General features: G+C 36.2%; 1 protein-coding gene and 1 long non-coding RNA gene across 5 annotated transcripts; both read left to right on the top strand.

Moving 5' to 3' along the window:
- Positions 1 to 704: 704 nt before the first annotated feature.
- Positions 705 to 23381, top strand: LOC119638319. Its single transcript, XR_005247425.1, has 3 exons — positions 705 to 1846; positions 13110 to 17234; positions 18007 to 23381. It is a non-coding gene; the product is annotated as an uncharacterized LOC119638319 (long non-coding RNA).
- On the top strand, positions 2981 to 6929 carry LOC119638318. Of its 4 annotated transcripts, none has more exons than XM_038035056.1 (2): positions 2981 to 3007; positions 5833 to 6929. In XM_038035056.1, exon 2 carries the CDS (start codon positions 5859 to 5861, stop codon positions 6810 to 6812), a length of 954 nt encoding a protein of 317 aa, XP_037890984.1. In that variant the 5' UTR covers positions 2981 to 3007; positions 5833 to 5858; the 3' UTR covers positions 6813 to 6929. The 4 variants fall into 4 exon arrangements, with proteins under 4 accessions (XP_037890984.1, XP_037890983.1, XP_037890986.1 ...); XM_038035055.1 differs by lacking the exon at positions 2981 to 3007 and adding an exon at positions 3105 to 3164 and having other exon boundaries at positions 5833 to 6928; XM_038035058.1 differs by lacking the exon at positions 2981 to 3007 and adding an exon at positions 4461 to 4480.
- Positions 23382 to 25761: the final 2380 nt, after the last annotated feature.

The following is a 25761-nucleotide window of genomic DNA, read 5'->3' on the forward strand; positions in this document are numbered from 1 at the left end:
AGTTTTTCCGTCATCATTCAGATTGGTGAATTTATATACTTCACTCACTCTTTGATTTCGCGAACAATTTCATCTTCCGGCACATACTTTAAACACGGGGCATAAATTACGCCTCTAACTGAATTAAGTTTTTCATGCAGTTTAGCGGAAATAGCACATAAATTAGCTAATGATTTCGACTTTATTAGCTTTTCGGTTGCGCTCGGGTTCCCAGCGAGGAGAAGTAAATTCCCATCGCGTAAACTCGATATAGACTCTATACACGTTGTAATGCTATCTAGTGCTTTTTTAATAGCTGGGCTGATTTGCGAAATTATTATGGAGGAATCAGTTGGAGAAATCACAACACATTTTTTGTCGATAGGAACGATGCTACTAGTTGGCAACACCGGAAAGTCGGAATATTTAATATTTTTTCTTTTTGGGGGATACTAATAGATGAAATCCATTTGAGCTTTTATCTGAAGGCCCCGGGGCCATTATGCCTTACGGCTGTCTATTATTTAGTAAATTGGGAAATAACCACTCACTTGAAAAGGTTTGGGAACTGTGGAAGAAGGTTGGGAATTACTAAAAGAAAATGTCAATTGTTTTCAATTTTTTTATTTTTATTTTTCTTTTTTTGTTTTTTTTATTTTTTTATTATATGTAGAGGAAACAAAAGCACATACGAGGTATCCGCGTTAACCAGTTTTAGCAAAAACACTGAAAAGACAGGAGTTAAATACACAAAAACAAAGAAACAATTGAAAAATCGCAGACGAAAAGAAAACACGTGCTATACTCTACACAAGTCGACTCGGTATGCAGGAAAAATAAATTTTTTTTTTACAACTAGAAGTAGCCTTCGTATACATTTTCTCAAATATTTTAGAAAAAGTAACCAGTAAACTTGTTGGCTTACATGATTTTACAACATTTTCTGGTCATTTGATATGCCTAAATGAATTTCGACTGAAAAAGTTGTTCTTTTAATCATTGCTTATCTAGCGCAGATTCCTTGCAGCTGTATTCAAATTCCTTTTGTACAAAATAGCGTCTGTCAACCACAAATGTTATCACACAACAATTACATGAATTGCATTACAATAAATCGTGAAAAAAAAGATAGAATATAAGCAAACAAAACGAAAATTTTTCATTAAGTCTACAAGCATAACGCACCTATAGTGAATTTAACAAAATCACCGCCAAATAATTCTACAGTATAAATATTCAAACGGACAATGCGAATGCAATATTTCGCTAAATTTGATCAGGTTCTGCATAAATCTTAGCACAGCTAATCGCTGCACACATTGTTGTTAAATACTTGTGTTTCAGAAAAACACCTCATACAAACGAAATGAAAAGAATTCATCATCTGGTAAGTCAAAGCTGAAAAAAAACCAAAATATTGTGCGGTTTGCATTATTCAGTGGATGACGTAATCGATTAGACAACAAAGCGCAGATATTTTTCCACAAATCGATCAGTGAGTGATATAACCAACTAAAAACGAAAACGCGAGAAAGTTTCTTCAGAAAAGGACCATTAAGTGGCATAATACACAATTCGACTGAAGATCAAGTGCTGACGACCCAGGACAACGGGAGAAAAAGTACAACGCGTGTTCCGTTTGTATGAGTTTGTTATTGATTGATTTGTTGTTGAACAACAAACGTCAAATTTAGCTCGTATTTTCCCATTAATTTTTGCAATAAATGTCGAATGACGAAACACCAATACGTGTCCATTTTCTCAGCATACGAAGCATAAATTTAATTATACAAATACCGAAGGTCTTGACAGAGGCCGAATTCACGAAGAAATCGAACATCTCGCGAAAGGCGAAGTGTTTCTGTTGGTACTACTGTTTTCTATACACTCTAACAGCACATGTAACCACTAAATACACATTAGTTGGTGTTGGGGAAATTACTCTATTTTACAAAAGAAATTCGTAATAGTCAAGTAAAATCGTAAGACATAAACAAGACATAAATTATAAATTTTCAAAAAGTCTATAACTTTTCTATATACTTATAATTATCTAGCATAATAAATGTAAAAAATAAATGTAATATTAAATACCACCTATGTGGATTAAGAAATATACTACACACCCATACTTTAAGAAAAATACTACAAAATCTGAAAGTTAAGAAGTATGTTACAAGATCTATAGGTAAGGATATTTACTTAGTTTGGATCTACAAATCCCCTATATCAAGATAGATCAACATTATATTTACTAATGCTAAGACTGTTTAGAACGTGTTACATAAATAGATATAAAAACGGGAAAAAAATTTTTTATTTTTTTTAAATTAAATAATTAAAATAATTATAAAAAGAAAAAAAAATTTTCTATAAAATAGGGATGTAATGTCTCTAATATATAACATACCAATTTATTTTTAACGTAATTCTAGTGGCCTAGTTTATAATAGCATAAGCAGTTATATTTTGTTATTAGCGTAAGCATTTATAGATTTTTTTCTTAGTGAAAGCATGTATTTTATTTGACCCAATTTTAATTTTTAGTAATGTGAGCGTTCATTCAATCAATTCAGTTGGAATCAGAATAAAACCTATTCAATTGGATTCAATAACTTTGATCCATTTGGGAATAATTATTAATCCTCGAACACACGTACATCGCAAAAAGTCGCCAAACTTCGCTTGAGCAATGCGTAAATGGTTGGATTAAATTACTAAATAATATAATACCGAAAAGCAATTATACTTTATGCTTCGCTAGCATCGTCATCCTGACACTTGTCTGATATCACCAAAATCACCACGATCTTATGACGTACACTCGTTATTTATTTATAGCATGACAATCCTGTATGTTCATAACACTTTATTGAGCATTAATATCGAACACAGTCCACGTAGTTCCTTTTGTGTCAATTTTTTTTATTTTAATTAAAAAAATGCATAAATTCCACATAGTAAAAATATTAATATAAAAAATGTAAGAAATATCTTAAATAACTTTCCAAAAATTAAAATGCAAACGGTGAGTACTAAACATTTGATTTAAACTAAACTGAACTTCTCTTGTTTTTGCTTAACAATGACGATGGTTTTCCGACTGTTATCATCTCAAATACTAGTCAGTAACATTTCAGACGTGTCTTGTAACGCATATTGTTGACGTGCTTGTTTTTGCGCAGGTAACAAACTATTATTTGAGTAATTAATTGTTGTTTTCTTAAAAGTGAAATCATCGTGATTTCTTAGTTGATATTTAGTTTTCACGTGACTATAAAAGCGCAAACAATACAAACCTACGAATTGCAAATCCATCATCTATCACCATACATGTGATCGTCGCTGATGAAAAAAGGTCGGATAATGATATATGCAATTTTTGCACTTAGTTTCATCCCAAGATATTTCTTATATGTGAGGCACGATGGTATACAATGTTACGAATGAAAAGTATTTACAAGTAACAGCATATTTCATTGAGTTCAGATCATCTCCACCTTGCAAATGTGAATAGAAGCAGTTAAGCCAAGGTCACGTTCACTTTATGACGATTATTTGTTACCCTTCAGACTTATCTTGTTCATTTTGTTAATGTTAGGTGCGTTAGTAAAATCAACTTGCGGACAACGCCAAGTAATAATCGTAAATTATTTGTAGCGATATATTTATTTCATAAATTATGAACTGCAATTTTTTTGTCCGCATTTTCAGTTCGTTAAATGTTATGACCATTTTAATTTTTGATTAAGGAATACAGCACACTTAGTTTCAGCTTTTTATCGCAATTTTCCCGCTTGCCAAGTGCTAAATCTACTTATTGTTAAATTGAGTTGAATAGACCACGAAAAAACCCTACGTATTTAAAATATATTTCTATATATTAGAAAGTGAATGACAAGATTACCATGTTGGCAACGTCAATAAGAGGGAGATTCTTTAAGAATAAACCTGCTTTTTGACAGAGTGATGAAAGAGTGCACTTGCAGCTTGTTAAACAATTATCCAATATGATTCTGTTTCATCAAATTTCAAAGGCGCAATTAAAAGTCACGTGAAATGTAAGACTTGTGTGTAACAAACTAAATACGTAATTGAGGACGTTTAAAATAAGTAGAAATTAATGAAAGCACGATAAGATAAACAATTAACTATAATACAGTTTAGAATATTCTACATCAGTGGTATTTATAGTAACACCTTTACAAAATACTACACTATACAAACACAAGCAAAAGTGCGTTGTCAGGAATGACTTATGGGCTTATTATTGACATATGCAAACTCCATCATCAAAAACAACCTTTTTTTGAGGTATATTTACTTGTAGTTCTTTTAGTTACCACTAACAGAATGCTTCGAATTTTTCTCTTGGGAAAAATTCCTCAAGTCGAGAAGACGTCTATTTCAACCTTAAACGGTTTATTTAGTGATCACATTTCTGTCCATACGGGCGTTTCAAATGCGAATGACGGAATCACCACACCGACATCTTTGCTTTGTAAGTATAAAAGTAAAAAATGAAAATACCGTTGTAGTTTACATCGAAAATTCTGAAATATTTGTTTCAATTGCGCAGTAAATATGAATCTTGAGTGACTTGTTGCACTATTCCTCCTAGCCGTAAATTTAACTTTTATTTTTTATGGTTGAATTTTATGTATGCTACTGGAAGAGTAAGCTTGCTATAGGCAGAACATGTTCATGTGGTCCTGAAAAAGTAGTGTGTATGTTCAACAGTTTTATTTACATTTATGTCATTATTAACGTTTCATACACAAGACAAGGGTTATGTAGGCTTCTAAACTTTAATATATGTAAATAGGTACACACATATAGGGAATTCGATATTTGTACACGTATATACACTAGACCCGCGGAACTTCGTTTCAGAAAAACACGGAAAAATAAATAATATCTAAATATAATAACATTTTTAATGTTTGATATTATTTGCTGGAAAATGTTGACGTTTAATTTTCTGTTATATAAGCAAGCAATTAAGTGATTATTAGTCTCATTGACTTCTTTCGTTGTCTTCCCTCTCTCCTTCTCAGTCTTCCTAATTCATTTCTACGTGGCCATTGCTCGAGCTTTTTCAATCTCGCCTTCCTATTTGTGGCATTTTTGTTCATAATGCAAATCGATACAAATTAAGATTACTTACGTATCAAATGCTGCTAAGTTATTTGTTTTTACATATATATTATTTGAATACTTATTAAAATGTAGTAATTTTTCCTTTCGTCTATAATAAATGTTACAAGATGTGAATACTTTGACAAACGAATAAAGGCCAAATTATTATTATTATTATCAAATCGTTTACATATTACGGGTAAAAAAAAATTATAGGAAAATTTTATTACAATCAGGCTAATAACCCAAAAATTAGCCCACATGATCATCTATAAATGAGCAGTAACATTACACGACTTTCTTAAGACGAAATAAAAATTACGTATAAAATTTACTTCAGTCATACGGCCGATTTCGTTGTTTTGGAAAGACACGCATGCGCCCAAGTTCATTTCACATACATAGATATACTCAGAGTAAATATATATACACAATAACTACACATAAAACCTATTGTATTACAAGTTGAGATGAGTTCCCTGGGGTTGATTTACAGTTCTCGTTACTGGATTAGTTCATGTGACGAAACATAAAAACGACACGATCATTTTTTGGTGATACAAATATGAAATTTCACATTCGATCACGTCCGAGCTATTGCGATAGTGGGAACTGTAAGCCGACTCTGCGTGATTTTCTTGGCTACGAAAATTAAATATACATTTAACATATGTAGCAAGTTAAGTTAGTTTTAATAACTTTTCTATTTAATAGATTTGTAAACGCGTCATATCGGTAGTATGACAGAAAGTACGAACGTGAATTCCTTTCTCTCCGGGATTACCATAAATGCGGCAAAGGAAAAGTCAGTTGGCTTAACAAAGCTTATGATTAACCATGGTAAACCAAATTTTACTGTACAACGTTATGTAAAATCGACAAATTGCAGTAAAATTGACCTTCCAAAGAAGGAGAGGAGTGCTAAAAGCGAAACTAACCTTAGAAGAAGTGCAATGAATGACGATATAGGACCTGTGATCAACAGTTCAGAAGAGTCCAGCAAAACGACGCCATCATTATCTCTCCAAGAAAATGAGCAAAGCAGAGTTGTGCTAAGAAGAACTAAAACAATTGAAAGAACTCTTAAAGAAAGCGACATGGATAAGATTCCCGAATTCATTCATCGTCAACGACGTATTCAAGAACGCTTAGCCAGAGAGGAATTATTGGATTTTGAGAACAGACGAAGTGGTTATCATATCCATTGCATGATAACACCTGCCTCTCCAAGCCGCCAATCATTTGTACCAACTATGACTAGCCCGGCTGTAGTACCTGCCCTGGAAATCCATTTTGAAGAGGCGAGAAGCTTGGCTGAAGAACAGGGAGAGACAAGGAAGGTGGTGGTTTATGGAGAAAGTAGAGATGGTGCAACTAACAGGCAGACAGATTATGATACCCGGACTACTTCATACAAAACGAACGGTGGAGCGGGCGAACAACAAAAAGTGATCGAAGCTATCGTAGAAATCAATGAGACCATTGAAGCTGATGAGTTACAATTAGTATCCAATAATAATAATTCGCTGAATCAAACAAAAAAAAATAAAGATACTAGTGGATTTATACGCGAATTTGTAATGGGACAACGCAATGAAATAAAGCAGTTAGTGCAAGAGATTACCGAACAAGCTTTAGCTACTGCGATTGACAAAGACATTCATTTCTATTCTGCATTCATAGCAAAACGGTAAAAGCCATCGAGAAAAATTATATGAAATGTATCAGATTTGTTAAAGTTTCGAAACAAAATTTCGAGAAAATATTTTTTCGCGCCGAGTTTGAAAAATTAGCTTGCTATATTATATGACGCGTAAGACGACGGCATGGAATTGAAAGGAATTTTAATAAATTATTATAATGAATATGGACAAATTTTTTTATTGTTGAAAAATGTGTTCTTGGCTTAGAATTACAAAAATGTATAACGTTGTTTAATTAACAAATGATTTTAAGAATAGATTGCGGAATTCTGTTGCGCATCGAAATTTATGCCTTAACGCCAAACTTCTTGATAAAATTGAGTGGGGGTGATGCAATATTTTAAGTTATTTTCATTGAATTGCAGAATTTGGTTACCGGTATGTGGTTTCTGTCCAGCATTAGGACTATCGAAGTTATATATACCTATTTTCAGCGAAGTCGGTCAATTTGACTCACTACTGTTGTCACAAACAAACAATGGTTTAAGGGGAAAACAGATAAGAAATTGAAGCAACCTCTAAGAAACTGCGAAAGTTTGTTTTTATTTTCAGCTCCCTTACTTTCGTCTTAACTTCTGTAACGTGAAAGCAGTTCAAAATAAATACCAAGGTAAATAAAAAGGCTTCCTGCCCAGCGCATCGATCTATCATGCATACGTCCGTTTGCGTTTATTGTATAATTTCTTTTATTATCTCTGTTGCCCTTTTTGGTGTCGTTCCTGTAAATAAAATACCAATTTGAAGAAGATGGTTTTTATATCAGATTAATGACACATAACTGTAGTTATGGGGCGAATGTGTCAGTTAATTATGCCTCTGACATTATACTCCTTTTGATTTAGTACGTTACCTAGAAGTTCTTACACGTTTCATTATTTGATTGACAGACGATATACGCGATTTGGTCTTTCTATTCATTGGTTCTTATAAAAATCTTTGATCTATATAATTTATAAAAAATATCATTGTAAATAACAAAATCTTCACAACTGCACTTCAATAACAAGAAAAAGAACTACAATGTACGTGTTGTTTCTATAGGCGTGCACCCACATTATTTTAATAACGTAGAGTGACTGTCTCAATTACTTTATGATCTTACTCATAACGCTCAGAAAAAAACCACCAACACTTCGGGAGACTTTGCTCTTCCAGAATTAATGAATAATTTGGTTGTATTGTGCTCTTTGAATCTTCTGAAACTAAATTTAAATAAATGTAAGAAGCTTTCTTTCTCAAGAAGGAGGTCAGTCATTACTCAGTATTTCATTGATTCGCATAAGTTGGAGGACGTCGATTCGTTTACAAATTTGGGCGTTCTATTTAACCATAGATTACGTTTTAACTTGCATATTGAGCTCTCGTTAAGCGAAGCTAGGTCCGCGCTTGGTTTTATAAAGAGGTGGTCCAAAGAGCTTGATGATCCTTACATTACGAAATAAGTAAATAAATAAATATGATGCGAGGGTTACGAGGGAGCCACATGGCAAATTCCTTAACGCAAAAAGCGCGACTTGTTTTTGCATCGATTCAGTCGCATTCGAATAACAGCGATAGGACGGATACCACACCTCCACAGTCGGACGGAGATCATACCATATACAGTCTCCTCGTAGTATATGGGTCATTCAAATCCTCAATATGAATCTAGCTTTATTTATAGTGGATGAAATATGTAGGTTAAACTGCGCTTTTCTATTAAAAAGGACACCTAAATCATAAGCCATATCTGCATCCTTCAATTTATTTGAATTAATAAAGTATTATGTATGATACACTCTCCGGTCTTGAAAACGTAATTTTGTTACATTTGCGCAAGTTCGAGGTTAAGTCATTAACGTCATTACGTAAGTTTATTCACACAACGTCCAGTTGGGGGCCTCTAGAGAAAGCCTGCCCAATGTTATTTGGTGAACTCCATGGGGTTGGTAAGAGTAGACCTGCTTTGCTCATATGCATGTTGAACAGACGAGACACGATTTTATGGCGTGCGTTATAGGCGAAATAACAATTTTCTCACACAATTTTGGCAGCACGTTCAAATTCGTTATACCTCTGTAGTCCTCAGCCGTATTCTTATCACTCCGCTTACGAGAAGTGAAAGATACTCGCTACTGCTCCACAGAATTTTGTAGTGTGACTATCTATTGTTACAGATGGGCGTCCACTTGAAGTGTGTCGCAAATTATAATAGTAAGCAAAAATTTATTAACGAAATGAAAACAACAAATTCGACCTCAAAACGCTTCAAATTGCATTTTCCCATAATCCAATTTGTGAACAAATGTAAAGAATGCAATTCGAAGCTAAGCGCACTCATTTACCATTTATACTTATTACAACATTAAGTAATTTATGCGTAAACAAGTAAGAAAATAATAAAGAAAATAAATTCGTTAGAGATGCTGAATCAACTGCAGCGTTTTATTCGCTTCGTCATGGACTCTTCCGACCGAAATATTTGGTAAAACAACGAGGAATGAAGATTTGGCGTTCTAAAGCCGAACAGTCAGATACACTATGAGGGAATCCTGGACAGTCTTTACAACGAGAGAAGTTGGGAACATATATATATATATATATATATATATACATTACACATTCATATTACCACAAATGTAACTTTGCGTGGTGATTCTGCCCACCACGACCCGGCAAACAAGGCAGTAATCTACCAGCTTTTCTTTCAACTTCCCAGTCAGCCAATTTTTTTGATTGCACAAGACAGAATCACGATTTTACCACTAATTTCGATTCTGCCAATTTCTAATCAACTTCTTTACATACTGCCAAACCCAACCTACATTAAAGGCAACCATAAAATGTTGACATGCGACCGCAAGCCAAATTTTTCGGGCACACACTTCTTATAAACCCATTCAGAGAATGATCACTCCCGACGAAAACACTGCAATACCCGGAACATCTTCTTTTAGCTAAATTTCATGTGTAAACAAAAATAACTACATATAAAAAATTAAAAATAATTAAATAAAAATTGCGTAATGCAGGTGTACGTCAAGAATATTTGGATTAACGTTAGCCGGTTCGCTCCAGATGGTAATTGAATCGATCAATTTTTTCACACAGATTTGTGCCATTCATCCAGGAGATACGGCGGCGAGGGAGGGCCACGCCATTGCAAGGATTTTTGGAGCAAATTATGCGAAAGCCACCGCGTGATCATTTCAGATAGACTGGCTTATCAGTAAAAGTGGACGCAATGAAAGTTTTGAAGTTCTTTACGCGGAAAATTTAAAGACGTTTGGTCACAGTGAACTACTCTTGCCAACAAGATGGCACCTCATAAGTCCACACAAGCGGGATCCACAGACTTGATTGGGGCTACTTTCAATAAATGCGAATTCCTTGAATTATCTTTTCCAATTCATAGCCAAACTTTAGCTTGGAGGGAGTAAATTTTCGGAACTAGCGTGCTCGACCCGATCAGCTCGTTTTAACTATTATTGCTGCCTTCAAATTTTACCCCGAACGATAAGTGGACAAACACATCTGGTCGGATCAGACCAGGCAATAGTAGAGACGATATCGCGTTTGAACTTTTGGTGTATCGGGTATATTGGGTACCAGGAGAAACAAAAGGTACCAGTGGACGCGATCCATTGAAGAAGCAATTTTTCACTAATGCCAATAACTTGCCGAACTTTAGAATCGTACAGATAATTTGTAGGAATTTTCTTGGGTAATTGGCAACTTTTCGTAACTATCTGTTTTTAACGAAAATCCTGAGGAGTTGAAACACTCAATCACGTGATTTAATGTATGGATAGTTTCGACTATTAACTGTCCACAAGACAGTGTCTTATCAACTTAAGTTTCGTGTCTCAATATTTTTGATGCTTTGGATCCTTTCCAATTTGCATTAATGTTTGAATGGCAAGAAAAAGTGCACGGTTAATTCCATAGGTTGCTGTCTTAAGACGACAATATTGTAAAGCATTTGTTAATGGATGCGTGGATGTAATTTCTTCACAAATTTTCAGAAAGGATCAATTGGGTCACACTGGTGGTGGTGTTTCAATTGCCACAACTGCTGCAGTCCCGTCTTATTTATTGCCATTCGGGAGTAAATTGCTAATAAATTACGAAACTTGTTTCTATATTCCCCCCAACGCGGGTATCCCTATTTAGAAACTAGCTGCTCTCATTTCTGAGGTCACCGAAATCTACATATATAGTCATAGCGTTGGGAGACCTCAATTTGCCACAAGTCACGTGGTAATTTTGGCTGTGGACTTCAATATTTCATAGAGCTATTATGTTTTTCAATGAATTATTTGATCGTAATTTACCTCTGTACAATAACATAATCGTACTCCTGTGTGTAATGGCAGGCCGGTAGGTATTTGCTTTGCCAATTTTCCGGAAATAGTTGTAAATCGCCGTCCAACTTTTAGTTTACTTAAGGATATAAAAATTTTCATTTCCTTTTATTCTATTACTGGCATGATGGTCCGTGCTAAATCTACCTTCCTCCTAAAGCATTCTGATTTTAATAAAACTTACATTTTACTGCCTAAATTTCATCTTTCACATATTATGTTTGATCTCTCTGCTGGGGATATTAAAACCTAGCTGTCATAAATCTATAATATATTAAATCTGGATATTTCTGCATCATTGCCGATCAAACAACAACGCCCTCGAAACCAGAGGTTTAACAAGAGAATTAAACATTCCAAAAATAGGAAAAACCAACTTTTCAAAAAATTTATGAAAGGTAATTCTGTTCACGACTATTTGCCTAGTCTGCTGCAATTTTTAATTTATTGATTTAATCACCTCAACCACCAATATTATTACAGATACACTCAGTTAATAAAATCCTCAATCGTTGGTTGTATTACGGTTGCCAACTTTAAAAGAAAAATCTATATACATCCTTCGCAAGTTTCTTTCAATCGTGCCCTCTGGTGACATCTAAACTTCTTTACTGAATGATTCAAAAGAAATTTTTCAACTGCTAATTTCGATTTAACTGTTAAGTATCCGTGTCCGATAAATACCTCGATTTTGATCCCTTGGTCTTTTTACATGGTTTGAGGTCCCTATGGTATAGTCGTGTGCTTGGACCTGATGGGATTCCATCATGTGTAATTAAATCATTCTCTGTCGAGGTTTGTGGTGTTATTTAAATGATTTTTAATCACTCCTTGAAATCAGGTGTTTTCCGTTTGTGTTGGTAGATTAATATCCTTATTCCTATTTCCCCATTCACAAATGAGGAATTGCAAAGTTGGAAGGAAAAGGAATTGAAATAGTTTGAGCGAATTCTTAGTCAGCATGTAGGTTTTGCAATCGAATCTTATATTTCTCCATTTCAGCATGGCTTTCCACTATCACGAATCTCTTAGATTTTACTTGTCAAGTTTTCAGTGTTTATTCTAGTGGCTTTCGCACGGATGTCGTATATGCTGACTTTCGCAAAGCCTTTAACTTAGTTACCCAGAATTTATTGATCTTCCAGCTCCAGATCTATGGCTTACCTCTTGACCTAGTGATATGGATAAGCTCTTATCTGCGTAACAGATCATTAAGGGTTCTTTTAAACTAAATACGGAGTATTTCATTGATTCACACAAATTGAGAAACGTAGATTCATCTATTGAGATATTTATTTATTTTACATCACTTAATCTCAATATTGGAGTCTTTAATGTCTATCGAAATCACTATGCCTAATAAGCGCGATTTGCCTATGTCGCATTTAAACCAACTTTTGTTGTTGACTGTTGTCGCTGGCCAAGTTAGAATGGCTTAGGAGTTCACTTGCAACCTGTGTTGATTGTGGGTGTTCCTCCGTGCTAGTTTTGTACATTCTTTCTTTTTTCCTTATTATTTATTTATACTTATATTGTTGCCGTTATTATTATTATTATTTTTTTTTTTGCTTCCCGTTACATACTTTATAGGAGTTTTTAATATTAATTAGTATAAGATTTATATCAACGAGTCATTTGAATTCGACTATTAATATGTTCATGAATAAGTAAAGGATTTTATTTAAATTTTAATTATTAATTTTATTTTCTTATTTACTTATTCACTACTAAACTTTCCATACGAGTATTGAAAAGCAAAATTACTGTTGTTGTTTTTGTCATTATTGTTATAAACAAAGTTGAGAGTCCTAGCGCCCTAAATGTAAGTTAATTATTAAGTTTCTTTGGAATCGTTTAGATGGCAATACATCTATATTTTTTATAGCCTTTATTCAAAACTCAATTAAAGTTTTCTGAAATGAAAAATTAATTAACTAAAAAATAGTTATTTCACAGAAAAGCTGAAGGACCCGTGATAAAGCGCTATGATGCGTTGAAATCATCTGCTTTCGAGTGAGGCAACGTGGAAATCTCAACCTTTCTTACGAGAAGCCAAAAAGGGCGGCTGCCTGTTTTGTCAGCCGTTTTGTCCTTGGTTTGTTTCTGAATTAAACATCCGGTTGGGGACATATTTTTATCGCTTACGTGGAATTCAAACCAAGGCGAACGTGTATACTTCAATTTGATATGAACAAAAAAGCCAACCGCGGCGAGCACTTGGTTACCATAACTCTAATCGTAAGAGATGAAACAAGACATAATTTAAAATTAATTTGCAAGACTATGCTAACAAACTACAAACCATAAATCATCCGTGAAATTATAATAAAGCGAATGTGCTAATTACAAATATAAAAGAACAAATGACTCTCCGTTTAAAATAGCAATTAACAAATTAAACCCAAAGGGGAGCGTTTAGAAGGAAGTATTTCAAGTTTAATTGGGACTAAAAATATAAATTAATCTTATACGACGACTCAGGGTTCCGATGAGCTTACTCCGGCCACTGGGAAGCTTCCTAATAAGTTGGCGCCCGAGCAGGGACTACGAATTGCCTTCCGCGAGTGAAAATGAAACAAAAAAAAAGGGACGCCACATATACAGGCACCAACCCAAAGACAAGATAAAAAGAGGGATTTTAAACATGAAAATCCGATCGCTATCAAAGAAATGACGTCAAACGCCGTTGATTGCATTTAAGCAAGTTAAGATATGAGTGAAAATTGGCGGACGTAAAGACTGCAAAGCAACTGACATCATTAAACCATTGTGGTCTTACAAAATGAAACGAGAACATTAAATTGATTTAGTTTGTGACAACCAAAAGAAAAGAGGGTGTTTAAAAGAATGTTGGGGAGAGCATCAGAAAAAAAATTTTTAACAGCGCTAACAACCATTCAAGCAAATGATTCTACCCATACCTCAACACTCTTTGCAACTAAGCCAAAACAGTTAGACGAAAAATGGACAGTGGTTAAGGAAGTATACAATCAAGCGAAGGATATTCTGCTTGACGTCGATTCCATCGCTTATAATTTCAATGAATACTCTCACAAAAAGTATTCTATTACGACATAGACAGAACGAGCAACGTGCAACAGCAGCAATAACCCCTGCAATATCTTCACAAAGTTTACCAAAGATATCATTGACAAAGTTTGCTTGTAATCACCTAGAGTAGAAACGGTCCTCGGAGGTCTTTGTACAACTTGAGCGCGAAAGACCCATCGCTTCTGCAGAGAAAATGTGGTGTTTAAAGGCCAATTTGACGGGAGATGCAGAACATCTGATAAGTCATCTTACTCCCACTGTACAGAAATATAATACCGCATGGAAAATTCCTCACGACAAGCATGATAATAAAAGAGCATTAGTGAGTACTGTAGTACAAAAAGTACCTGATTAGACGAAATGCTCAGGCTTAGCCTGCAAGCATTAGAACACGTACACGGCGTAACTAATGGATCTTTCATGGCATTAAAAAATTTTGAAGTCCAAACCGATGGCTCGGATTTATTTTTAATCCCAACTCTACTAAAAAAAGTCGGCAAGACAACTCATTAACCCCAGCAGACACCTGAAGACTTAAGAGTATTGTCAACCTGAAGTCAATTTTTGACTTCCTCGAAAATCGATTCCGTATTTTGGAGCCCCTGGGAAGTAAAGAGAGAGGATCTGCAAAAACATTCACTTCGGTGGCAAGTCCACCACTATTTGCAACAGAATGTTTTGCATGTAAAAACCGCACAATGTACAAAGATGACCAACATTCCTGAAGGCGACGGTTTCGCAACGAAACCAAATTATTAAATCGCACAGTGTTGGTTACAAGCGTCTTCACTTGGGCAATACGCATATCAATTGCAATATGGTCCAAAAAATGCAATAATCGCCACCATATGTCACTCCAAAAGGCAACAATCACGTTTCCATCGTGAACTGTGACAACAGCGCAATACTCAGACAACACCAACAGTTTCCCCACAACACATTGTCAGTCAACCACCAAATGGGGCAGCACATCCTGGAAAAGGCGAGTGTACCAAGTTTATGAATACGAGTATGAATCTTTAGTTCAATTGACCGAAATTGATCTCAGCACTACATTTATTTGAACCCATTTCATATCTCATCAAAGTGTGTGCAAGTAAAAAAGCTATGCTAGTAACCTAAGAGCGGTATTCGATGATTCAGCAATCATTTCATCCGAGTTGTCTTTGAACGACTTAATGCATACAGGGCCAGTTATAAACAGTGGACTAAGCTCCATATTAATTCCATTCCGACAACCCAGGTTCGTACTCACTACTGACATCGACGGATCAAGATATCCGAAGACGACAAAAGATTCGAGATCATCGCATGGTGGTGCGATCAGAGCACACCATTAAAGTTCTACAGCCTAAACACATGACTTACGAGATTCGGGCTGCCCCATACTTAGCAACCAAATGTCTACAATCTTAGGGAAAAGAATTTGAGCAAAAATATGTCGTTCTCTCTAAGGCACTATTGAAGCATTTCTTTGTGGATGTCAGCCTGTCGGGAAAAGACGGACTGTTACCAGCTATTCATATGCAAAAGGAGCTAAGTGTCGTATTAAATAGTGGGGGCTTTAATCTTCGAAAATGGTGCGCCAACCATCAACACTTTTTAGCCATCCTTTCCGAAATTTCCCGTCACACTAGGAGAACCGTTGTATCTGATGTGGCCAGAATCTTTGACCCTATGGGGCTAGTAGCAGCGGTCGTTACTATGGCGATAATTAGTTTCAACATTTATGAAAGTATGATTCATCTTAGGATCAGGAACTCCCAGATTCTATTGACAACCGTTGAATTCATCTCAGAAACAACGTCAAACGAATTAGACAATTTTCAAATCAAACAAAAGGCTGTTCATCCCGGTGAATAGAGCACTTTACAACTGCACTCATTTTCAGACGCTTCTGAAAAGACGGCGCTGCAATTTATTGAAGATCAATTCACTAAGGATGGAAGATGGTTTTCTGAAGAATTAAAAAGATCGTACCATTGGTTCTCTGGCCCGCTATTCTCTCATCCGACCTCTCAACTCTTACCCAACGAGTCAGTTGAGACCGACCTGCTAGCGGCACAAGTAGAAAGGAAGAAATTCGCTGCAGTCCAAACGAAACTATTCCCCAATTCCCATGACGTGTAAAACACCATTTACCATATCAACCACAAGAATTATTTTCAGTCATTAATCAATATTGCATAATACATCCTTAATTTTTGCATCAACGTCAGAATAATACCTAATAAACGAAACTGCAGCATTACAAAATGCTCGATACACTATAGTAAGAGCCATACAATCCGATTTTAAAGAGATACAATAACGCCGGAAGCACTATTGCGTCAGCAAAACTGGCCAACTGAATCCACTCAATCCCTTTGTGGATGAAAAAGGAGACATTCGTGTAGGAGGGCACTTGCAAATTGATGCTATGATGCTCAACATCCCAACTTTAACGTTGCCATTTGTTTGGTGGCATTATTGTTTCTACCAATTGCATTATGCAAACCAATTAGAATACAGAAAACCACTCCAGGGACAGGCATTCATTTTTATCGCTTAGGCTCATTTTATATCGTGGACGATGAATGGCATTTATTTGCGTACTATGACATGAAACCACTAAAAACTCAAATTGCTACGCTAAGCAATGGAATTAAGTGTCTGAACTACATGACCCACTCCAAAGAGATAACTTTTTTTTAACGCCACAAACGACATTGACTTTGTACGAAATATTGCTAACGCATTGTTCGGCGTGCTAGATTCAGAATACGCCAAGAGGATTCCCAGCAGCACATATTGAGCTTGCTTAAAAATCCAGCTTCTACCTTAGACTCCACCATCAACATCATCAAACAATGCGAAGCGAATACCGCAAAGGTGCTCACTCTCTTCAATCATGAGTTATCAGAAATTGCAGCCCGTATTCACTGTATGGAAGAAGGCGCCCAACAAGAGAGACTATTCAAGACCTTTGCAGAATTATCTATGCGATTGTTGCTGACCACGTTCAATACAACTTTTCAAGGTTAGTATACCTTTAACTGAATCAACCATTACCAATTAACGCCTATATTCTGCCAACTAAATGATACTTTAATAGTCGTCAAATTATCAACTGAAACACACACAAACATATTCGGCTTAAAAATAGAGCGATTGTCCCTGATGCATACAAAATTGCTTCAGCTCAATCAAGCATATATAATAAAGCATGAGTCGCTCACCCTCAAGGTGGTTCATACGCTCAACATTTCAGTTTCCTTCACCACTATACGCCAACCAGCATACAGAAGGACATTATCAAGCACATCTCAAATAGCTGAGAAAACAACAAGACATTCTAAAGTGGCTAAGGTGGAAGATGTAAATTCCTTTCAGGATGCAGCGCGACGGAAAAGATAGCTTTAGGAAAGGGACTGCTAGAATAGGTTAGGAATAGAATAAGATAGGATAGGAATAGAATAAGAATATATTAAGGTAGGATAGGAATAAAATAAGAATAGATTAAGATAGGATAGGAACAGCATAAGAATAGAACCGGGTAGAATAGGATAGTGTTAGTTTAGTTGAAGTAGTCGCGAGTCCATTCTCGTGTTTAGCTAGTCAAGAGGAGACTCTCGAGAAGGACAGTTTTTAGTGGAGTCGTCGTGTAGTGAAATGAATATTATAGAATAAATGAATAGTCCCGTAACAAATCAATTTCTTGCGTTTCCTTCCCTGGGCCCCTAAGCTGACTCAGACTTAGGCAAAGGGACGAAACGTCCTCACAACACTTTATTTATCACTCTCGTCTGCAGGACCACGGTTAGATATAACTTCATGGAAACTTCCTATGCTGGGACCTCAGTAGAACACACTATTGGCTTCCACAGTGCCGTAATTCTTGGAGCACCCTGCTTACAAAGCCGTCTATGATGTTCGAGCTTCATTACTGGCAATTAAAACCTGCAATATCGCACTCGGCGCTACTTGGGGTCTACCATTTTCAAACATTTTCCAGCCAAAAATGGCGTGCTCTGCATGTTGCGTTTCTTTCCGACCATTTTGGGGAGTTGGCGAGCTGTCGTCACTGAACCTGTACAGGTGCAACAGTGAGGTGAGTCGATATGACGATGGCTCGTGGGGTGGTTTATTGCCTTTCGTCATTAGGACCAACTTTTTCACCTTCCATTTATCTGAGAACATCCCCTCATTTACACACTTTTTCCTATCACTGCCTTTAAGGTCCTGGTTGGAAATGCATCCAGACCAGGTGTTTTTCTGTTCCCGATTTTTTGCAGGCGATTAGTAGCTTTCCCGCAATAATTGAGCTTCATTGTCTGTGTCGTAGAAGTCTACGGCGGGAAAAGTTATGTTACTATCTCGCGGAGCATGAGCACGTGACTTGCGGCGTTCTCTCTCTTGATGTCTACTTTTTGGGCCATACGATCAAAGCTTACTTTTTTGCCGCTGCTTATAGGGGATGAACAGCTCGTTAAAGGCCTGCTTTCGACCTTCTGCCTCTTTTTCGAAATGTATTCCTAGGTCCATGATTAAGGCGAGATACTTCCAACATCGTAAATGGCTTTGGGCAGAAAAAGTAGGAATCCTCCTCGCTACAACTTTTTGTAATGTAGTCTTCGTCTTCACGTATACGACAGGCTTTTGATCGGTAAAATAGACCCGCACAATATCTTGCCATATGTCCGCATCCCAGGCATCGCCAAGGATATGCGCTCCCTGATCTTGCAGATCAGCCATCTTATGCGCACCTTTTCGGCTGTCAGTAGCTTGGCGACTTCTTTCTGTTGCAGACTTATTACTACCATCTGCGTTCCACTGTATGCCTTCCACCACACCTCAGCGTATGCCACCCGTATTGTGGCTTACGTTCATTACTTACGTCCTCACTCCTTTCTTAGATTTTCCGCTTTCCCACCGGACTGGTTAAGCAGTTCGCCCTTTCTCGTTCTTTTTGTCTTCTGCACTACCTCCCCAAGCTGGTTTATTTCCGGTTCGGTTTTAACCTTTCGCAGCATATAGGCATAGGAGATCTCACCTTTAGCGGGTATAACAATAATAATATCGCACCTTGGGAGGTCTTCTTGGACGACCTGCCTTTTTTTTCTTCGCTTCCATTTTCATCCGCTCACTTCCTTTAGAGGGTTCTGGTCGTCAGCTATACCTTTTACTTGCTATTCCGTAGACCTTAATGTGGTCGCTACGTTACGACGTCAGGACGGCCTGTCTGTGCCCCCGGGTTGTTTTTGCTTACCTTCCTTAAGTCTACTCACGGCCTGGCCAACCCCGACTACTTTCTCTTCACTTTGCTTGCTTTTAGCAGAGGGTAGATTTGCGAATCACCGTCATCTACCGCTCCTTGTATGTGTGCATGCGCCGACGTTTGGGAACTCTTATCGCTAGTCTTCATATGACTGGCTTTCGCAGCTTGCCCCTCAAGCCGGCGTTATTCGTACACCGTTCTAACGCTATCTATCTTTAAGCGCCGCCTTTTCCCGTCATTTCCACCATTTCCGCCAGCTCTCTGTCGTAGCCGCCAAACCGAACAAAGGTTGTCTCGTTCTCCGCATTTCTTGCGTCGCCACTTAATTGCTCGGGGAGTGCTTGTACGTCTACTATCGACATCCTTATTTTGTTCCAATTACCCAATGGTTACCTATGCAAGGAAGGAGGCCATGCGTGGTTTCATGCTAGTTCTTATAAGACCAACGGTCAATACCAGCTTCCTACGCCATGAAACGGCCCGGAGCGTTCTTCTCATAGTCAAGATTTTACCGGTCCCCTACACATAGGCATATACCACGGACCTTCCTTCCTCGCTGCCATTGACCTACTAGGAGTGGGTGCCTACTCACGCCGTCGCCGAAATAGCTTTGGAATCAGGCTTGTATGACTTTAATTTGGACTCAAGCCGTTCACTATTCGCTACGAATCTTAGTTGCTGTTAGGTAGTGCTTTGTCCTGTGGGGACCCAAAGTCGTCCCCCGCTTTGGCCTCACGGGTTCTCCGTCTCTGGCGGAGAGAGAGAGAATGAGCGCTAGCTTTAGTCAGAGAGTAAATTAGCATACGAATAAGATAGACTTAGAATAAGAATAGAATAAGAATAGGATATGCTTAGAATAAGAATAGGATAGACATGGGAGAAGAATAGAATAAGAGTAAGGTTAGGAATAGAATGAGATGAGGGATAGAATAAGAATAGGTTAAGGCTAAGGTACAGTAGAATAAGTGAGTCGTAATTTAAGGGAGTCGAGCTTAGGCGCTCGGTGGAGAGAATCGTATTTTAGTCATCGTTGAGTTTAGTCGGAAATCGGATAAGAAGACCGAAATATACAATCGAACAATAAAGCTCCCTGTAACAAATAAATATTCTTGTGTTTTTCTGGGCCGCTGAGCTACCGCAGCCCCAGATTATGGCCAGAAAAGGCCTCACAGTCCTCTATCGAGAAAAGAAATATCATTTTGGACGAACGTTACTTTCTAGCTTACTGATAAACAATGTTGAAAAGAGTAAGTTCTTGCAAAAACAAGCTGCCGAAATCAAAGCGTAACTTCTCATGTTGTGCCCGATTTCTTGTCTCTTTTCAAAAATTATATCTAGTTCTATTACCTCTTTCTCCTATATCATCTTCTGGCAATATTGATCTTACCACTGTTTTGCATCATCTGTTGAAATATTACTTTTTCGAACCTATCAAAAAGCTTAATGCCCAAAATATAATTGTATTGCTTGAAAACTTTGTTTTTCCCATTTTTGGCGTGTCAGTCACAACTGGCAACGCTGTTCAATTCAAGCCATCCCTGTTCAAGCTCTTGTTAGAGAATTGTGGCGATCACCATAAGCTAACTGCCTTTTTTCACCGCAAACTAATGCGGGTGAATTAGTGAATCGATCTATTTTAGCCATTTGAGCATACATTAAACCCTCTCAACGACTTTGGGAAGAAAACTTATCGAACATCGGTTGTGCCTTAGAAGTGCTGTTCATGCAAGCATAGGATTTTTACTTTACTATGTTCTCTTGGGTTAACACATACTAAATAGTGGCAAATCATATGCGTTATTGCGAAGCTTGATTTTTTACAAGACCCTTTTTCTTAAATAAGAACCGACGAAAAGTTGGAGATAATCATATATGTGTCAATTAATCAATTGATTGAGTGCAGGGAAATGTAAGGAGGAAAGCAGCTTTTATGCTTTTACCAAAAAAATTGATCAAAAATGCGGGAATACCAAAGAGAAATTTATAAACTACCAATAGAAAAAAAGTTACCTTTTAGCAGAACGTTTATGAGTCGGTTACTGCAAACCCACTTTGGAGTTAATTAGACTTTCATTTTTGGCGTCATGTGTGGTTAGACAAAAGAAAAAGAAACATAAAAGTAGAACAATCAATAACGCTTCCAAGTTAATAGACACTCAGAAACTATTAATGTTTCTTTGTAACAGCGGCCTAGCTGTTGTTCGGTCGAGCGGTTGCCCTCAGCCCGTGATTCCGCATTACAAAAAAACATTAACTACTAATACAAACAAAACCACTAAAAAAAGTTCTTTCATTTCCACTATAGAATCATGTCGTCTGCCCTGTACGTCGTTCTTTGGTCTCTCCTTCGTCTGTCGGTATCTGTCCAATTTCCTCAACCCCGGAAAAAGGCGTCTTCACACACGTGACACATAGCAGTTTTGATTCTTTTTTCCTCTTTCTCTATGTGATACCCAAACTAACCCAGCGAATTCTGAAGCTTATGTGACGGTAGCTTTCTTTTTTCTTTGCGACTGCTTTGCTGTAGAAATAATTTTACACGCACTTCTCTTCATGCGGCTTCTTCTTTACGCGTGGATTTCAAGGGCGTTTGTAGGAGGCTACAAAAAAACGTCTGGCCCCAGAAATGAACTCACACATTTTTCTTTTGCTTTTTTTTTTTTTAAGTATTTTTATTTAGAGATTTTAAAGGGATATATACACAATATCATTTTGTTCACGATACATTCATTTAGTTATTTATTCGGTTATTATTTACAAGTTAAGCTAATGTTACGAAATTTACTTTTCCTCTTTCTGTTACATTTTTTTTATACCATAAATAGATTTTTACTTAATTCATAACGAGGGATGATGTGAATAGGCGTTCATGTATATGAAGAAAATAAAATTCTCTCTCCTTTGAAGTTTATTCTGTACCATTCTATTTTTTTATTATTATCTTTGTCCCTTTGTTTTTAAATCTTATGTACTGTTTATGTACCCATATCAAACTATTTTTGTAGGCATAATTATTATGGATTCAAAAACCAAAAATTCTCCTTGTTGATAATAACAATTGCAATCATAATTTTTTCCCATTTATTTTCATCACAAGCACGGACATTATTTATTTATATAGATACACAGTTTTGTTTCTCGGTTTTAGTCCTCAATAAAATACAAATTACATATCTTTTTTTTTATTAATATTTTCTATTCAAAAAACAAGGAGCGACTCCAAGTTTGTTTCATACAAAAATATTTGCTATCTTTTTTAGGTTTATTGCCTTATAATATATATATTTAAAATTATAAATTTTTTTCTTTTCAGTTTTAACATAACGTTAGATGGTTCATTCAGCAAAAGATTTTATTTTAAAAGCAATACAAAAATACTTCGCGACAGTAAACATTTTTTTTTTTAAGTAAAATGTAATTAACAGAAACAGTTAGGTAGAACAACCGATATCAGAAGTTAAAGACTTAATTATGTACAACGCACAGTACCTTTCACCAGACAAGACCAAACGTTAACTGATCATCCAAAACTCCTCTCTCAAAACTTTTCCTGTGACGTTACCCGAACATATGTACGTCAACATCGTAAAGTAAAACGTACATAATGTTACATGTGGAATTTTGCAAAAGTTTCGCGTGCCCAAAGAACATTTTCAATATTTTTAGAGAAAAAATTGATAGGAGTAACTCTTTGTTGTGCTTTTCATGCTGTTGTGAAGTGATTTTATACAATAAACCGTGGTTAGGATACCCTAATATTTATTCAAGTGATTGGATACGTAAATGAACCTACTAAAGTCATATGTTAATGTATTAATATAATACATAACATAAAACAAATGATACACATGCAAATTCAAAGTTCAAGTCAATTTCAATTCCAAGTTTTCCTAAGAAATGAAAATGTAAAATCATTTATCAAAAATTTTCCATAATTTTTTTTTTTACTTACGTGTGTATGGTTTTTTTATTGATTGTACGATTTGTAACATTGCACAAATTTGTTTTTTTGGTTTTTTCTTTTAAAAGTGCTTTTCATTTTTTTTGGGTGGTTGAGCGGAGACGGAAAAACGCTTTTATTAGTCTTCGTTTTAATTCGTCAAAAAATTTACAGTTTTATTTTTATTTGTTTGTATACTTTTGTTATTAATTGTATCGTTGTAAACAAACAAACGTCAATTCTGCCCTTTATTTTCCATTATTTTTTCGAAATAAATTTCGAATGACGAACGCCACATAACCAAAAGGTTTCCCACCAACTAAGAAGGCCGAAATATTATCACTCAAAGAATTTTGTCGAGAAATTTTTAAAATTTCCGTTTTTTTTGCATATGACGACATTTCGAAATAGGGTGTTGGACGGGAAGTGGTCAAAAAAGGCGTATAAAGCAAACCATTTTCAATAGTGTTGTAACGGGGGTTGTTTTTTTATAGCTGGGGTTTCGCTCAGGGCTATGCAGAGGTCCGTTCCAATGAATTTATTCTTTTAAATAAGGGAACCTTCGTATTATAATCTGGTCCGGTAGGTACATTATTTTATTTAGTGGAGTCGGGTGATCGCACTGCTTAGCAGCTGTCCGCTCAAGCCGCCAAAAGAGGTGGATTCATCAAACTATTTTACTGGGAGTTGGTTAGGCTGAAATATTAAATTGCTAGCTATTTCAGCAGCGATAATATTGATTTCGGGTGACGATGGTCCTTCCGGCTGTCCTTGCGCTACTCCAAAAAAAAAAAAAAATCCACAATAAGAAATAGTAACGTATTGGTAATGTTATTCGAGAAGGGTAGAGAGATTTATTTTTAAATCTCTATGTTCGCGACAGCGCGATTACCACGATTTAATTTGTCGCCTCACTGAACAAGTATAATGATCGCATGATCATTCCTCAAGCGGAAAAAAGCAATCGGTGGACTGCGGCAAACTCCACAAGACAAAACTTACTGAAGTTATGTATTGCCATTCGTCAAGAGGAATAAAAAAAATGAATTGCAACCTTATCCGGTGAAAAGTTTATAGTCGTACGTGCCCATGGGCAAGCAATTTTCACCCCGTACGAGTAAAATGACGTTATATCAATTGGAATCCGGCAAGTTGTAACGGCCGCGAACAAACCTTGGGTAAGGTGGCTGTCGGTCTCTATCAACCGCAAGTATCGGAATAACGGCATGCCGTTAGACAAAATCATGCGATTTTGTAGTACTGTTTATAAATCACATGATCTTGCGGTATATGTTTATTTTACTCTTCTCTGATTTCCTTGTTTACAAGTACAGGCAAAATCGTATGATTTTGCGGTACTCCTTTTTTTCCTTTTGCTTTTGCAAGCATAGGCAAAATCGTATGATTTTGCGGGATCTATGCTTGCTCTTGTGAGAGTAGCGGCAAGCCGTTATAGAGAGAGCAACAGGAAGAAGAAGAGGGAAATTGAGTAAGAAGGAGAAGTCTGTCTGCGTTTTAAATTTAAGTCAGAGGGGATAGTTTTAAGTTGAGTTTAGTTCTAGTTGAGTTGCAGTGTAGACCTCAACGATTGCGCTTGCTTTTCTATTGTTTTTTGATTGTGCGGCTGAGCCGTGGTTGTTTTTTCTTTTTCTGAAATATGGGCTCAAACTGAAAATCGAAATTCAAAAAAAGGATAAATTTTAATTAAAACCTCAAAAAAAAAAAGGATAAATTTTAATTAAAACCTCAAATAACAGAAAAAAAAAAAAACAATAAAAAAAAGAAGGTGGAACAATTAAAAGAAGCATAAGAGAAGCAAGGCAAGAGTAATGGCTGCACCGTTCTTTCAATACAAGAAGCAAAAAAGTTTTCTTATCAACAGAACAATGTTTTATAATAAAAAATAGAAAAGGATTTACAAAAAAAAAAAGAAAAAAAAAATAACCAATACAGCAACTTGACAAAGTAAACGCAATTGGAGTAAAGAAAAAAAACTGCACGGCTTAAGAAATTTGTTCGGAAGAGAAATTAATTAAATAAGATAAAAAAAATTGTAAAAATTATTTATAAAAACTCAGGAAATTGCTAATAAAAAAGTTCTTCAACATTATCATCAAAAAGATCCCAGTTTATTACTGCAAACAGCGTTTACCCGCGTGCACCTATGCACACAGCAATGGAAATTAAAGTTTGTATGGGAGTGGAAAAGGCTTAATAGAAAGAGGAGCAGGGATTGCGGATGTAGCAGCTACCGCGGCCGACACTGCACCGACGCCGATGCTAGTATTGTGAGTCATTTTTAGTCTATTTAATTTTTTTGTCCCCGATGAGTGGCTAAGCGCGAGGTGC

This window comes from Glossina fuscipes, unplaced genomic scaffold (genome assembly GCF_014805625.2).
Source record: "Glossina fuscipes isolate IAEA_lab_2018 unplaced genomic scaffold, Yale_Gfus_2 87, whole genome shotgun sequence".
Taxonomy (NCBI): domain Eukaryota; kingdom Metazoa; phylum Arthropoda; class Insecta; order Diptera; family Glossinidae; genus Glossina; species Glossina fuscipes.